Below are 13,645 nucleotides of genomic sequence, written 5' to 3' on the forward strand. Positions count from 1 at the left end.
CGGTAGCTTAGCTGCGAAGGACCATTGAGAGAGCAGGTGATTCATGCAAACCGGACAGGGCCCAGGGAGGCCCCCAGGAGGTCCCAGGGTGGAGAACTCTGAGCACGAAGGCAGACTGGGGGACCGCGTGTGGTTCAGGGCTTCAGCCGGGGGCCTGATGGCCGCATCTGCGGAGGGCTGATCTAGGCAGATGGGGAAAGGCCAGGAGTGCCTGGGAAAGGAGCTAGCAGGAGGGCAGGGCTAGCCCACGAGCGGCCCTTGCCCTGGGGCATGTGGCGGCAGGAGGGGCTGGTGGTCCATGGCCCAGACTGGCCCTGCCTTGCCTTGGGGCTGGCTGGTGACCAGGCCGAGAATCAGGGCTCTACATGGGACCCGAGAGAGAGGGGGTCGCGCCCCCGCTCCTGCCCGCCAGGAGGCCCACGCTTGGAAGTACTAGCTTCTGGGGATTCAGGGTTTGACAAGACAGATGGCACAGCTACACACATCCCCACTGAGGCGGGGCAGGGGCACGAGAGGGCATCCAGGGCGGCCCGGGTCGGAGGGCTGCAGCTGGCCGCCGGGGCTGGGGGGATGGACGTTGGCGGCAGCACGCGCCTGCTCACTCCCGGCCGCGGGGCGTGTAGGGCGCCCGCTCCACGTTGGGTGGCAGCACGAGGAGTCGTCTAATTAACCAGAGCCTTTTCGCGCGGCGGCTGAAAGGCGCGGGGGTGACGGGTCCCGCCCAGGCCGGGTACAACCGGATAGTCCGCTCCCTACGCTCACAGAACTTCGCCGGCGCGGGGGCGGGGCCTGGCGCTGCCACGCCCCGCGCGGCGCCGGCGCACTGACGCCAGGGCTGCAGACGACGGAAGCTGGACAGTCGCGCGTCGTTGCCGGGCAACTGTCCAGCGCAGGCCGAGGAGACCCCCCGCAGCCTGCTGCGCCCGCGGGCGGAGGCGGAGACTTGGCCGAGGTGGGTGCGGGCCCGAGCCGGACGCCGGGGCCCCAGCGCGCTCCAAGTCCGCCCCTCGGGAGCCGTAGGCCAGGCCCGATCGTGGTCCTCAGCGGCCACCTCGGACCCCCGCCCGCCCCGCGAGGGGACTACCCGAGCCCCCAACCCAACTCTCGGGGACCCCCGGGCGCCGCCCTCCCTCGGGCGCCCGGACTCTCCCCGGCTCTGCCAGACTGGGCCTCGCAGACCCCTGCCCACGGCGGCCGAGACAGGACCCCGCAGTTCGTCCACCCTCCCAGGCAGTGCTGACCCCCAGCACCTGGTTGGTCTCTAGGACACGCCCCTGTGCTGGACCGTTCGCCCAGACGCGTGGAGGAAGAAGCCGGGCAGCGGCTCCGGTCACTTTTGCCTGGGTGACCAGGCTGTGTATGCGGTCTGTGTCCGTTCCGCAGCGACAGTGGACCCACACCAGCCCATCCGTACTCCCGAGGGAGCCGCCGGCAGCTGCTGGGCGGCGGGCGAGCAGGCAACCCCGTCGGGCCCCGTCCAGCCCCGGGCAGCTCCCGCACAGCGGTGTGGATGTCTCCTGAGCATCTTCCCATCGCGTCTATGCGGGCTTGGCGGCACCAACATGCAAGGCCAGCGGGAGCTGGGGGGAGCACCTGGCCACGTGCCCCCTCTCTGCGCGTTTCTGAGTGACCTCGCAGAGCAAGCAGGCGGGGTTTCCTTCTGCCGGGTTTCTGAATACAGCGGTGCAGGCTCGGCACCTGGGACACAGGGCGGTGACGCTGTGGGGTGGGCGAGTCCCCGCTCCCTTCTTCCCCCGCCCGATGGGGATGGGGAAGCCAGGATCTCTGGGCGCAGCGGAGAGGGCTTGTCTGCCTCCGCCAGGGGTCCAGACCTAGGGGAACACAGCGGTGCCTGGGGAGAGTTTGAAGGCTTTCGGGAATCCTCAGCCAGGTCTGAACAATTCTCTCAGTCCTTTGAGCTCCCGGAGAGGCCCACAGAACCTCAGCCGACGAGAACCATTTCTGCCCAAAAGGAGCCTGGTTCTCACCAGTCTCACCAGGGTGGACCTGGGGTGACAGGAACCAGCGCCATCACACCTTCTGAGGTATTTCTAAAGTATTCGTCTTTGCCATGTTGCACAGGAAGTGTTTCCTGTGCTTTGGTGGGCTGGCCAGGGAGGGGGTCTGCTTCTCTCCGGGCTTCATCCCACCCCCACTTTCCTTTCCCTCCACCTTCCTAAGGGGAGCGTCTGCCCACTCTCCATCAACCAGGCTGTGTTTTCCTGGCCCGTTTAGGGCACGTGGTGAAAGAGCATTTCTTTCATCTGAGTTGTCAATCTACTTATTTAGAAAACCTCACCAAGAGTCACATTTCAGTGTGCATGCACTGACCGGGCACTGGGGGTGGCCTGGAGAGCCCAGGACTCGCCCCCTTGCTCCGTCCACCTTCCTGTCCTGACCTCCAGGGTTTCCCTTCAGTGTGACTGCCTCTCATCTTCCTCTTTCTCTGCCTTCTCTTCCCAAATGGTTTACCCCAAACACCAAAAGTGAAACAGAGAAGGGAGGAAAGGATTTGCTGGTTCTAAGGATGGTCCGTTTGTTTTCTAAACCAGGACCTCTGACAAGATCCACTCTTCGTACATACAGTTAGCTCTGCTTTAATGCTTGTTTTGAAGACAGGACTGTCTTCCAATGCGATTACTGTATCGGGGAACAATTGAAGCATAATGTGAACTTTGCAGGAAACCCCAGGTGAATGCAGAAAACCACACCTGCTGAACTGAGGCCCATGTGAATATGCACCATGCACACGCCCACCTCTCCCAGCCACCTCGGTCTACCAACACCCACCCAGACATCAGACAACCGACCTTCCAGCACTTCACACTAATTCACAACCTGCAAACCTCTTTTCCGGGAAGGGCCATGTTTATTGTAATAGGAATGGATTTCTCAACCAATTAACATGTGGGAACCAGCGCCCACATTTTCGCTGTGTGCATAGGAGCCAGCGCCCACATTTTCGCTGTGTGCATAGGAGCCAGCGCCCACATTTTCGCTGTGTGCATATCCTTTTTCCACGCGTCACTGATGAAGTTTATGACTAGTGTGCTCTAATCAAACTTTTCCACACACACTGGTTTCCACTGCACGATGCACAGTGCAGTGATTTGCAAGAACGAACATGTCATGTTTCAGTAGCAGCAACGGTATATAATCATTTACAAATTTCATTTGTACCGAAATTATATATTTGGAATAAGGTGACATGATGAGTGTATTTCTCCTAATTTTGGTATGTTTTTCTTGTTTTTCAGCCTATTGTCAGCTATGAGAAGATTTTTAGGTTCGCTTTTCAAGAAGTACCAGTCCCACAGGCAACTGAAGATGTTTCCACCTTAGACCATTTCTTAGAAACAGGCAATGAAGAAAAACTTGGCCTTGAATCTGTGCATAAACTGTGGTAATGAACTTGGATTGGCGCTCACATGTCTTCTGGCAGCTCTGCATTTATGCCTTTGGTTGATATGGTGGACGCATGGGGTCTTCTGTTTTTACCTCTATAGAGGGCTTCGTCCCTCCCGAGGTTCCACCACCTGTGGTCCAAGGGTCGAAGGACCGGGTGGCACAGGTGCAGCAGCTCCTCCTTTTGGAGCCATGTCCAGCCCTTCCCCCACCCCCCACCAGCTCACCCGGAGCAAAGTGGGCCAGGGAGTGCCAGCTCCTCGGGTCTTGGTGAGAGTGCTGGGGGTGAGGGAGGGGCCAGTGGGCTTGGGTGGCGGGCACAGGGGCTCCTGGGGGACTGGACCGAGTGAACCTTAGTGCCCTGGAGACACCCCAGCGCCCTGGAGACATTCTAGGCCCACCGCAGGGTCAGCCCACCGGTGCTCCTGCGGCTGCCAGCAAGGCTGACACTCCCAGTAAAGGTCCCTAAGGGAGATCACAGAGGCACTTGTTGTGGACGGCCATTTTCTTAGACACTCTTTCACTGAGCACTGAGCAAAAAACCAGTTTAGCTCGAGTGGATAAAATATAGGCTGAGCAGCCTGGGACCTGCTGGACCCAGGCCCCAGAGGGAGGAGGTGGAGGTGTGTGGGAGCTAGCTTCCCTGGTCCCTGCGCGCTGCCGGGCAGGCGGGCAGGTGGAGACTTTGTCAGACAGCTCTGCAGGTGGGCTCTCCTAGGCTCTGGCCAGGGTCCGAGCTGGGGTCCCAGCCAGCGCCTGCCCAGAGCACTCTCCCCCCACCCCAGCAGAGGCCTGGGGACCAGAGCCAGAGCCTGGATGACCAGGACAGCTCAGGTGGCTGGTGTGCCCTCTGGGCATGCTGCTTCCCCAGATCGTGGTCCAGGGCAGAAGGCGGGCCGTGTGATCCTGGGACACCCGCAGGCACTGTTGGTTCTGAGTGTCGGGACCGGGCCGGGCTGGACGCTGTGGTGACACAGAGGGTCAGGGTTACTCTGGGGTGGTCTGGAAGCGACTTGGCACTTGGCGAGTCTGTCCCCCTGTAGCCATTTGCGCGCCTGCCCGTGCCTTCTCTCCTGGAGGCCAGGCTGAGCAGCAGGGCGGGGCCCCGGCACACACTCGTGTTCATCCCTCTCGGCATCTGCTCCTCTCAGTTTCTGGACATCTCTGTGGTACCTGGCGTGGTTCTAGGCACCTGAGATCATCAGGAAACAAGACTGCGGAATATCTGGCCTCCCAGGGCTTCTGCCCTCGGAGGAGACACGTGATGGTGAAATTGGTCATTCAGGCCAGGGCTGTGCTGGGCACTTGCAGGACAGTAGATGCTTGAGTAAACGAGCAAAGTGGCGAGAAGCCGGGGTTCTGTGGTCGGAGTTCTGAAGGGTCAGGCGCCCTCTTTGCCTCCCGTCTGAAGCCCTTCTGGGCTACTTTGTAATTAATGCCGCTCTTTTCCAGTTCTGAATCCAGAAAACTCTGGAGAGCTCTTCAGAGCACCAGGACCGTGATGACTTCCCGAGGCCTCTGGAGCGAGTCCCGTTGCCGGGAAAACTTCCTTCTTGTTCTCGGAATAGATGCTGCTCAGAAGGTGAAATGACCTGGGTGGAGGTGGGCTCCTGGGGGCTGGCAGGACTGCGAGCATCTCTGCCAGCCACCCTGTGCGCCGCTCCTGGACGGGGCGGGAGGTGGGGCGCGCGGCGCGCACCTGCAGCTGGGACGCTGCCATCTCAGGGCGGGAAGGGTGAGCCAGGGCGCCCTCGTCTGGCTCCGGCAGCTCCTCGGCGGGCCATCAGGCGCAGCCCTGCCCTCGGCGCCTGGTGAAGGAGGTGCCCTGGCAGCGCGGTGATGTAGTGGTGCACTCTGCCGGGGGCTGCAGGGCGCAGCCACCCCACAGGTGCTACTGGAGGCGGTGGGCTTGGCGGCCGGGGCTCTGGCGGGGCCGGGTCACTGTGAAGGCCGCGGGCGGGGGGTGCAGGGGAGGTGTGGGGTCTGCCGTCAGGCGGGCCCTGAGGTGGGAGCCAGCCAAGCCGGAGCAGAGCGGTGGCCGGGGACGCGCTCAGGAAGGCCACGGCCAGAGGCCACGTGTCTCACCGAGCACCAACTCACAGCCACTTACACGCCGTAGGGCTCATGAGTCATCAAAGAAACGCAAATTGTAAGGATGGTCATCTTTCAGGCACCAAGGTGGCGAAGATCTTTTTCCATTTTTTAAGTATTATGGAAATTTTCAAAAGTGGAAAACACAGAAGGGGCTGGCAGGCAGGCCCCGGTGAACACGGGGCACTGGAATGGTGGCCGTGGCCACACTGGCCAGGAGGGGGCCTGCGGGGCTGGACAGTGACCCGGCTGGTGAGTCTCTGTGGGAGGAAAACAGTGGGAGGAGAGGGGGAGGAGAGGCGGCGAGAACCTCGGTTGAGAAGGGCACCTGAGAAGGGCACCGCGGTCCTTGGCCTGAGGGCCGCGTGAGCCGGGGTGGGCGGCTGGCAGCCCCCAGCGGAGCCCGAGTCGGGGCCACGTTGCCATTTTACAGGGAGACGTGCCGGAGGGCCCAGGTGAAAAAGAGAAAACGACCTTTTAATCTGCCTTCCTTCTGCTGACACTGGTTTACTTCCTCAGAGCCCTTCGGAGGGCCCGGGACGCACTCTGGGAGACCCTGGCCTCCACGAGCCTGAAGAGCTCGGCTTCCGCCTGCACCGCTGCAGAGCCCTGATCCAGACCAAGGTGAGAGCCCGGGACGCCTGGGGCCTGGGTCTCGGGTTCCAGTCGCTTCTATCCTTTAACTCTCATGGGCTCGTAAGAGTCAGAGGGGCGAGGGGCGGCAGGCGGCCTCCGTCCTGGGGCTCCTCTGGAGGAAAAGCCTCTTCCGGGAACAGGGTCTCCCGCCCACCCTGGGACCACGTGTCGGGGTGCGCGGTTAGCAGCCCAGCTCCCGCGGGGCGCGAGCTCAGCCTGGAGAGGTGCGTCCCCACCCCCGCGCCCCAGGACCCCGTGCTGCCCCGGATGTGGAGCTGGCTCTGAGCGCCCCCCTCCCCGAGGGAGAAGGCGGGGCGGCACAGGGTGGAGTGCGGGGTGCCACGCAGGGGGCGCCGAGGCCAAGGGCCTGATCCGGAGCTGGGGCGGCAGGAGGGCGTGGAGGGAGCGGCGCGCGGAGACAGGGCTCTCGGCGGGAGCCGGGAGCCGGGAGCCGGCTCCGGTGTGAGTTGGCGCCGCCCGGCTGGCGGGAGACGGGCACAGGGGCCACCCCTCTGCCCTGTGAAACCGCGGGGCAGGAGACGGAACCTTCTAGAGGCACGTGGCTGGGACCGTCTTAGAGCAGCAAGACAGAAACGTCCCCAGCAAGCCCCCCACCCCCACCCCGGGCAGCCCCTGCGGGGACCGCGGCCGCGGCAGCAGCGGTTCGTTGGGAATGTCCCTGGGGCCACCGGCCGGGTGGGAGGAGGACGAGGAGGGCGACAGGGGCCCGGGGCAGTCCCGTTTGCTCCGGGAGAAGCTGTGGCTTCTGTCCCCGCGCGCCTCTGCGGTGGCAGCGCGTGGGGAGGGGCGCAAGATGAGGGTAAGCAGACGCCGCCAGAGACGGGCGAGGGCCCCGGGCAGGCGCGGGCGGCCGGGGGCGTCTCTGGGGGCGCGCGTGCTCTCCCCGACCTGTCCCTCCTTTCTTGCCAGTTCCCAGGGACGCCGGGCGGCAGACAGGGCAGCCTGATCACGTACAGCCTCTTCCTCAAGACCCCCATACACGGAAATGGGCAATACATCACAATTCCAAGGAAAAAGAAGATTTTCAGTCCTCGTAACCTAAAAGTGGCATTGTTTAACAGTGACGTTTGCTAAAGCCGGAGGCCTTTGTGTCTTGATGAGGGATTTTACGGTTTCTTACCGGTTTGGTTTGGTACTGGAAACCAGAGCTATTTCGTGGAGGGGTGTCCTGTATCAGGGCTGACGCTTTGATGGGGGGTGTGTCCCTCGGCAGAGCCAGTCACCAGGAAGGGGGCACCCGGGACCCCAGGAGCCCCACCCCAGCCTGGCTCCAGGGACCCTCCCCTGGGAAGGTGTTGCCAGCCGCTGGGGGCACCTGTGAGGGACCCCAGGCCTGGCTGCCTGAGCCATGCTGCCTGGGACCCCAGGGTGGCTTCACGTGTGGCTGGAACTGTCACTGGAAGCAGCCGTTCAGGGACCCGGTAGGCCCTGCGTGCGTTGCTGCCACACTGGCCCCTGGCCTGGGTGTCCACGTGGCAGGGCACGCGCAGGGGTAGGTGCTGTTCCCGCAAAGCGAGTGTGCTCGCCTGCCCGGTGCCTGGGTGCGTATCCAGTGGTGATGTCTGCCTGCGGGCAGGCGAGCCATCCTATATCAGCTGAGGGAACCTCTTATGACCGCAGAGCCCAGCAGTCGGCACTGCCTTTCGTAAAATTTTATTAAATAACAACAACAGCCTGGGGCTTCCCTGGTGGCGCAGTGGTTGAGAGTCCGCCTGCCGATGCGGGGAACACAGGTTCGTGCCCCGGTCCAGGAAGATCCCACATGCCGCGGAGCAGCTGGGCCCGTGAGCCGTGGCCGCTGAGCCTGCGCGTCCAGAGCCTGTGCTCCGCAACGGGAGAGGCCACAACAGCGAGAGGCCCGCGTACCACAAAACAAAGAAACAAACAAACAAAAATAAATAAATAAATAACAACAGCCTCTACAAGCTGTGTTCTTGCTGAATCACTGGCTCTGTGGGGACTGGTGCTGGAAACCCCGGCAGGCGGCCCTTCCAGTCCCTCAGGGAGGCCTGGGGATTGAAGGCTGGCGGGGCCCGGCACACGCGCGGCAGGACCCCGGCATCACTGTCCCTGCAAGGCCACTGTCGAGTCTGGGAGACCACAGCTGGGGGCAGCCACAACTCCATCGATGGAGGTGTCAGATCCAGACAGAGGCCAAGTGGGGTCACAGTGACCAGCAGATGCCACCTGTCACATGGGAGAAGGAGGCGGCTGGCTGTCACCCGCACCCCAGCACCCTCGGCCACTCCACAGACCACCTGTGGATCTGAGGCTTACGTTAAGAGGTAACATTTTGGGGGGCTGTATGTTTGGGAAACCTGCCTAATTTCTCATTTTCAGCAGGAAAGAGGTGGGAGTTTGGAAACTGCTTTCTGCCACGCTGCTTCCGCCAAAGGGGAGCATCCACTTGGGGGTCTCCCAGGACCCCTCCAGCAGAGGTCGCCTGAGCCGTGCCGTCATTTCCTAGCCTTTGGTTAAAGTTAGACGTGACAACCCAAAATACACCATTGTGCTTCCCCCCCCAGATTCAAATTCCGATGCTGTCATTTCACTGTCCTCACAGCTCCCCTCCCCTCGCTGGCCCAGTGTCCAGCTGGGTCTCCAGCTGCTCCTCACACAAGTCCCAGACTCCACGGGCCCCAAAGCCGAACTTCCCCCCGACCCCGCTCTGCTCTTCCGCCACCCACCCGCTCCTCAAGCCGGAAACCACTGCTCCCCCCGCCCTCACTCCCCGTCTAATCAAACACCACGTCTACCTCTGATTCTGTGTCCTCGTGTCCAGCCCATCTGCTGGAGGAGGGGACTCCTTGAGTTGGGAGAGACAGGCTGGCACACGGTTAAGTGCTGACTGGTCCCCTGATTCAGATGTATAGGGTGTAAGAGGCGGTCACTCTTACCCTGAGCAGAGCAAGCCCAGTCAGCTACCCAACCATGGTTTAAAATAAACACGGTCGAGACTACAAAGAAATCTAAAATACTTACTGAAATTAGGCAACAGAAGAGGCCCACAGCCGCTCTCATCACCGCAGCGGCGACAGAGGAGACTTTCAGCTCCACGCTGGGCCAGCAGAGTCCAGTCCTGAGCAGCGGCGGGCAGGTCTGGACCCATCCTCCAGCCCGGGCGTGAGGGGGAGAGCTGCAAGAAATCCCCCCGGAGCAGAAGGCAGCTCTCTCAGAAGTCGGAGGGGGTCGGAGAGCAGAGAGCAAGCCCCTCCATCGGGCACTCTGGGGTTTCTGCCACCAAGTCTCAATCAGCGTCACAGAGCTGGGTTCAGAGACATAGGCCTGGAGAAACCTTGGCCACTGTGTAAAAAGGAGCCTGGCTTCCTTGAGAAGGAGTCCTGAGTGACCACAGACGGGAGCCCAGAGAGGCCCAGGGACCCCGTGTTGGAGTCTGCCAGCCCAGGAACCAGCCACGTGGGGGAGGAAGCAACAGACAGCCAGGAGGACACGTGATAATATTTATTCTAAAAATGAATGACAAGGAAAATACAACATCAAGATATGGAGGGAGGCAACGCCAGCAGTGCTTAGAGTGGAATCCATAACTCCAGAAGGTAACAGAACTGGGATTGATCACTGCCCGACACATCTCAGTACTTCAACCTGCATCGCCTACGAGCTTTTTAATCACCTTCTCGTGTGATAATCTCTTATCGTCTACTGCCCATAAAGATAACTCGACTGTTTATTAGCAACGGTTCAGAAGTTTCAGTGTGAGGACTTGCCCCTGGCCAAGGCTTGTACCTTGAACTGCCCTCAGGGCTGGGAACCCCTCCGGAGTCTTTCCTTTCGAGGGCGGGCCCCTCCCTCCACGTGCTCCCGGGACAGGGAGGCGGGGCGGGGGAGGCGCTGGCCAGAGCTCAGCTGTGCTCAGAAGCAACTGCGAACACAAACCGTAACTCGCTCCCCACAAACCCAGCTTCCCTACCCGGAGCCCAGGACCAGCCCAGGAGAGGTGGTGGGGTGAAGGCAGCAGCGTTCCTTTTGCAGTTTACAAACACGTGACCACACGCACACGGGAGTTTAAAGCCCCACCCCACCCCACACTTCCATATTCAATTCAAATCCATCATCAGTAACTGGCCACCTGCCTCCGCTCCTCTCTGGAGAAACTCTGATGCTTCCAGGGGAATCGGTGTCCAGCAGGGCCCCACCTCGCCCTGCCCGGGACGGCTAGGCCATCAGCACCTCAAGGGAGCTGCCGAAATGAGAGTGCATGGCTGGGAAGGAACCCGAAGAGCAAAGGGAGGAAGGAGGGGTCACTACAGGGGCAGAAAGGAGGCTGGGTCTCAGCCCCTCAGGGGAGGGGGACCTGGCTATAGGCGCTGTCCGCTCCCCACCCTGAGCCCTGTTTGTGTCCTACTGCAGAAGGCTGCCAGATAAGACACCGTAGCTGCCCTGAAACTGAGCAAATGTTTTAAAAAGCTAGGAATGCCATAAAGACACAAAATACCGCTATAGGTTTGTTGCTTATAAAACATACACTTAAGCTACTTTCCACAAGGAAATACTTTCAAACTCGGAAGGAAGCCACCCTTGGATGCTGAGAACCACAGCCCGCCTCTCACCCACAGCTTCCTGACCGGGCTGGGCTCCCACCATCGGCCCAATCCAAGGCGCTGTCCCTCACCTGGCTTCTGCCGCAAGAGCTGGGGTGGGGAGAGTTGCCTCAGAGCCCTGCGAGGTCAGGTGATGAAGACGTCCCACAGCCTGCCTGTCAACAAACCCACGTGGAATCTCTTCGCAACCCCACGGTCTCCCTTAGGTAACCTGGCTGAGCTCAACTAGGGTAAAAAGACCAACTCGAGGACTACAACATGGTAGATAATTGACAACACATTTCCACTTCGTTGTATAATTTTTTAATAAAATGAGGTGCACACCACTGATACTAAGAATGGCATATGCGCAAATGAAAACCCTTTTTGGCTAAGGGCCGGAGAAGGAAGAAAAAGCACGAGAAACGGGAAACGTGGGGTGGGCGTGCGGAGAGAATACAGTCTCACTTGTAAACAAGTGAAAAAGATCTAAAAGTCGCGGGCGGTCTCGGTGCCTGGGGCAGGGTCACAGGGCACACACACCACCCAGCCAACCCCACCGTCAACGACCCTCAAGATCGAGGGCCCACAGATGACATGTGTACAGACTTCTTTAACCCTAGACTTAAATTTATGCCACCATTCTCCAATCCAGTGGTGCATGGACACGCGCCTTCCCCAAACATGCTGGCACACGGGCCCAGCTGCCGCGGGTCGGGCGGCCCGGCCAGGCAGGGGCACGCGGAGGGCAGCAGCTTTGGGAGGAAGGTCAGCTGTGCTGGGAACCCGCGCAGGAGGGGTCCGGAGTCTCAGACCCTCTGGAGGCACCGCCCAAGACGCCTCAGGGCACGCATGATCCCCACGCAGACCGTACTTGACCATCGGCTCTGAAGACACTTATACATAAATAGGCATAAATAAAACCCTCTAACAGAGACGTGTCTCGCACAGCAGATCTGGTGAAGGCACCGCCGTGCAAGGCCTTCAACTCTGACCTCGCTCTGACCGCACCAGCGCGTACGGGCAAGGCTCACACCCGAGTCGAAAGCGGAAATCACAATGTGTGGACACTGCAGACTCAGGGCAGTGACGCTTGTTGGAAAAAGAACAGTGTGTGTTAAACCTTAAAAAAAATGAAATACACCAACTGCAACTGTTTAGGTTATAAAAGTTTCTAATGTAGCAGCAGAGGATGTTTATAGAAAAAATATATTTTTAAGAAAATAGCTAAAAAAATCTAAAGTGATAAAAGTATAAAAAGTTCAAAAATATATCTGAAGACAAAATATTGCCCAAAACGTATAAAACTTAATTTTAGAAAATTCCCCTATCTAAAGTAGAATGAGGCTGGATGCGGAAGGGGGCTGGCATCCTCCTGCGGGGCTGTAGCAGGACACAGACGAGGGCCCAGGGCGGCCGCGATGACCGGCCTGCGGGAAAGCAGCCCAGCCCTGGAAGGGAGGGAGAGAGGGGGGGAGCGGGCGGACCGGATGCTGTTCTGGGCCAGTCTCCTAATCGCAGACAAACCAGAGGCCAGCCCCAGCTGCAGGGCAGCGGGCACCCACACCCCCAGCGCGCCGGCTGTTTTCGTGGGCCTCACAAACACATCTGCTGTGTGCCGCGGCCGCGGCTCAGGTCTCCACCAGGATCTCCACCACGTGGTCCAGCTCGCCCAGGTCCGACTTGCAGCCGGCGCTGGGGGGCGGGGCGGCCGTGGAGGCGAAGGCCTCCAGCCCGTCCTGGCCCGACTTGGCACCGCCCACCATGCCGGTCAGCACAGCGTCCAGGTCGTAGTAGGAGCCATCCACGTCAGAAAACAGCTCCTCCACCGCACCGGGGCTTTGACTCTCCAGTGTTTCAAATATCTGATCGAGCGACTTGTGAAAGCTTCCTCTGTTTTCTCGAGGACCGTCCCCGTCCCAAACGCCACCAGGAGGGACCCCGGGAGCCTGTGCTGCTGGGACCACTTGGAGCTCAGAGGCCGGGTCTCCAGGGTCAGGGGCCGGGCGCGCCCCCTCGCGCGCTGAGCGGCACAGGATCTCCGTGGACACCAGGCGGTCGCGCGACGCCCGCCCCGCAGTCTGGGGCACCGGCACGCACCAGCTCCCGTCCTGGGTCATCTCCTCTTGAATCTGCCGGACCGTGTTGGCGATGAGGACCGAACGGCACAGGTTGGGCTCCACCAGCATGTGGCACAGCTGGAGCTTGACCAGTGACATGTCCAGGAGCGACTGGCGCTGCAGACTGTACGCAGGCGAGGCCTCCTCGTCCTCCGCGCACTTCCTCTTCAGCCCTCGCGCGAACATCGTGCCCTGCGGAAACCGAGAAAGATGCCGTTGAGCCCACTTCAGGGTCCCTGCAGACTCTGCCCCAGGTTCAGTCTCAACATCAGGGGTGATCCACGCAGACAGGGGCGCGGGCTGGGGCAGAGGGGCAACTCCAGGCTGCTGCAGCCCCTGCGCCCCTCTAGCTCAAGCCCAGCCACAGAGACCCTGTGAAGGTTGTTCTAGACGCCACCTCTAAACCACAGCGCAACCGTCTCCATCAGAAAAGATAAATGGGGCTTCCCTGGTGGCGCAGCGGTTAAGAATCTGCCTGCCAGTGCAGGAGACAGGGGTTTGAGCCCTGGTCCGGGAAGATCCCACATGTTGCGGAGATGCTAAGCCCGTGTGCCACAACTACTGAAGCCCATGTACCTAGAGCCTGTGCTCTGCAACAAGAGAAGCCACTGCAATGAGAAGCCCGCGCACCGCAACGAAGAGTAGCCCCCACTCACCGCAACTAGAGAAGGCCCCCGCACAGCAACGAAGACCCAACACAGCCAAAATAAATTTTAAAAAAAAGATAAATGGACCAAAAATAGGATAAATCCATCTTAAAGAACTCAGCTGAACGGGAACACCAAATTTCCGAGTGCTGGCGCCCGGGGAGGGAGGAGGGAGGAGGGAGGA

At 60.5% G+C, this 13,645-nt stretch overlaps 2 protein-coding genes across 10 annotated transcripts in view; one reads left to right on the forward strand and one right to left on the reverse strand.

The window, feature by feature from the left end:
- Positions 1-671: 671 nt before the first annotated feature.
- CLBA1 (clathrin binding box of aftiphilin containing 1) lies at positions 672-7,895 on the forward strand. Its single transcript, XM_027120767.1, has 6 exons — positions 672-952; positions 1,266-2,045; positions 3,258-3,403; positions 4,858-4,987; positions 6,016-6,120; positions 7,063-7,895. Exons 2-6 carry the CDS (start codon positions 1,563-1,565, stop codon positions 7,225-7,227), a joined length of 1,029 nt encoding a protein of 342 aa, XP_026976568.1. The 5' UTR covers positions 672-952; positions 1,266-1,562; the 3' UTR covers positions 7,228-7,895.
- A 1,705-nt stretch (positions 7,896-9,600) lies between these two features.
- The window catches only part of CDCA4 (cell division cycle associated 4), an 18,479-nt gene continuing 14,434 nt past the window's right edge, over positions 9,601-13,645 (reverse strand). For all 9 annotated transcript variants that reach the window (XM_027120775.1, XM_027120768.1, XM_027120769.1 and 6 more), the window contains one exon: positions 9,601-13,006. In XM_027120775.1, coding sequence (XP_026976576.1) covers positions 12,326-13,000 — 675 coding nt within the window. In that variant the 5' untranslated portion in view covers positions 13,001-13,006 and the 3' untranslated portion in view covers positions 9,601-12,325. The remainder of the gene's footprint in view (positions 13,007-13,645) is intronic.

This window comes from Aethalodelphis obliquidens, unplaced genomic scaffold (genome assembly GCF_003676395.1).
Source record: "Aethalodelphis obliquidens isolate GAN/ISIS:26980383/991018 unplaced genomic scaffold, ASM367639v1 scaffold21, whole genome shotgun sequence".
Lineage (NCBI taxonomy): Eukaryota > Metazoa > Chordata > Mammalia > Artiodactyla > Delphinidae > Aethalodelphis > Aethalodelphis obliquidens.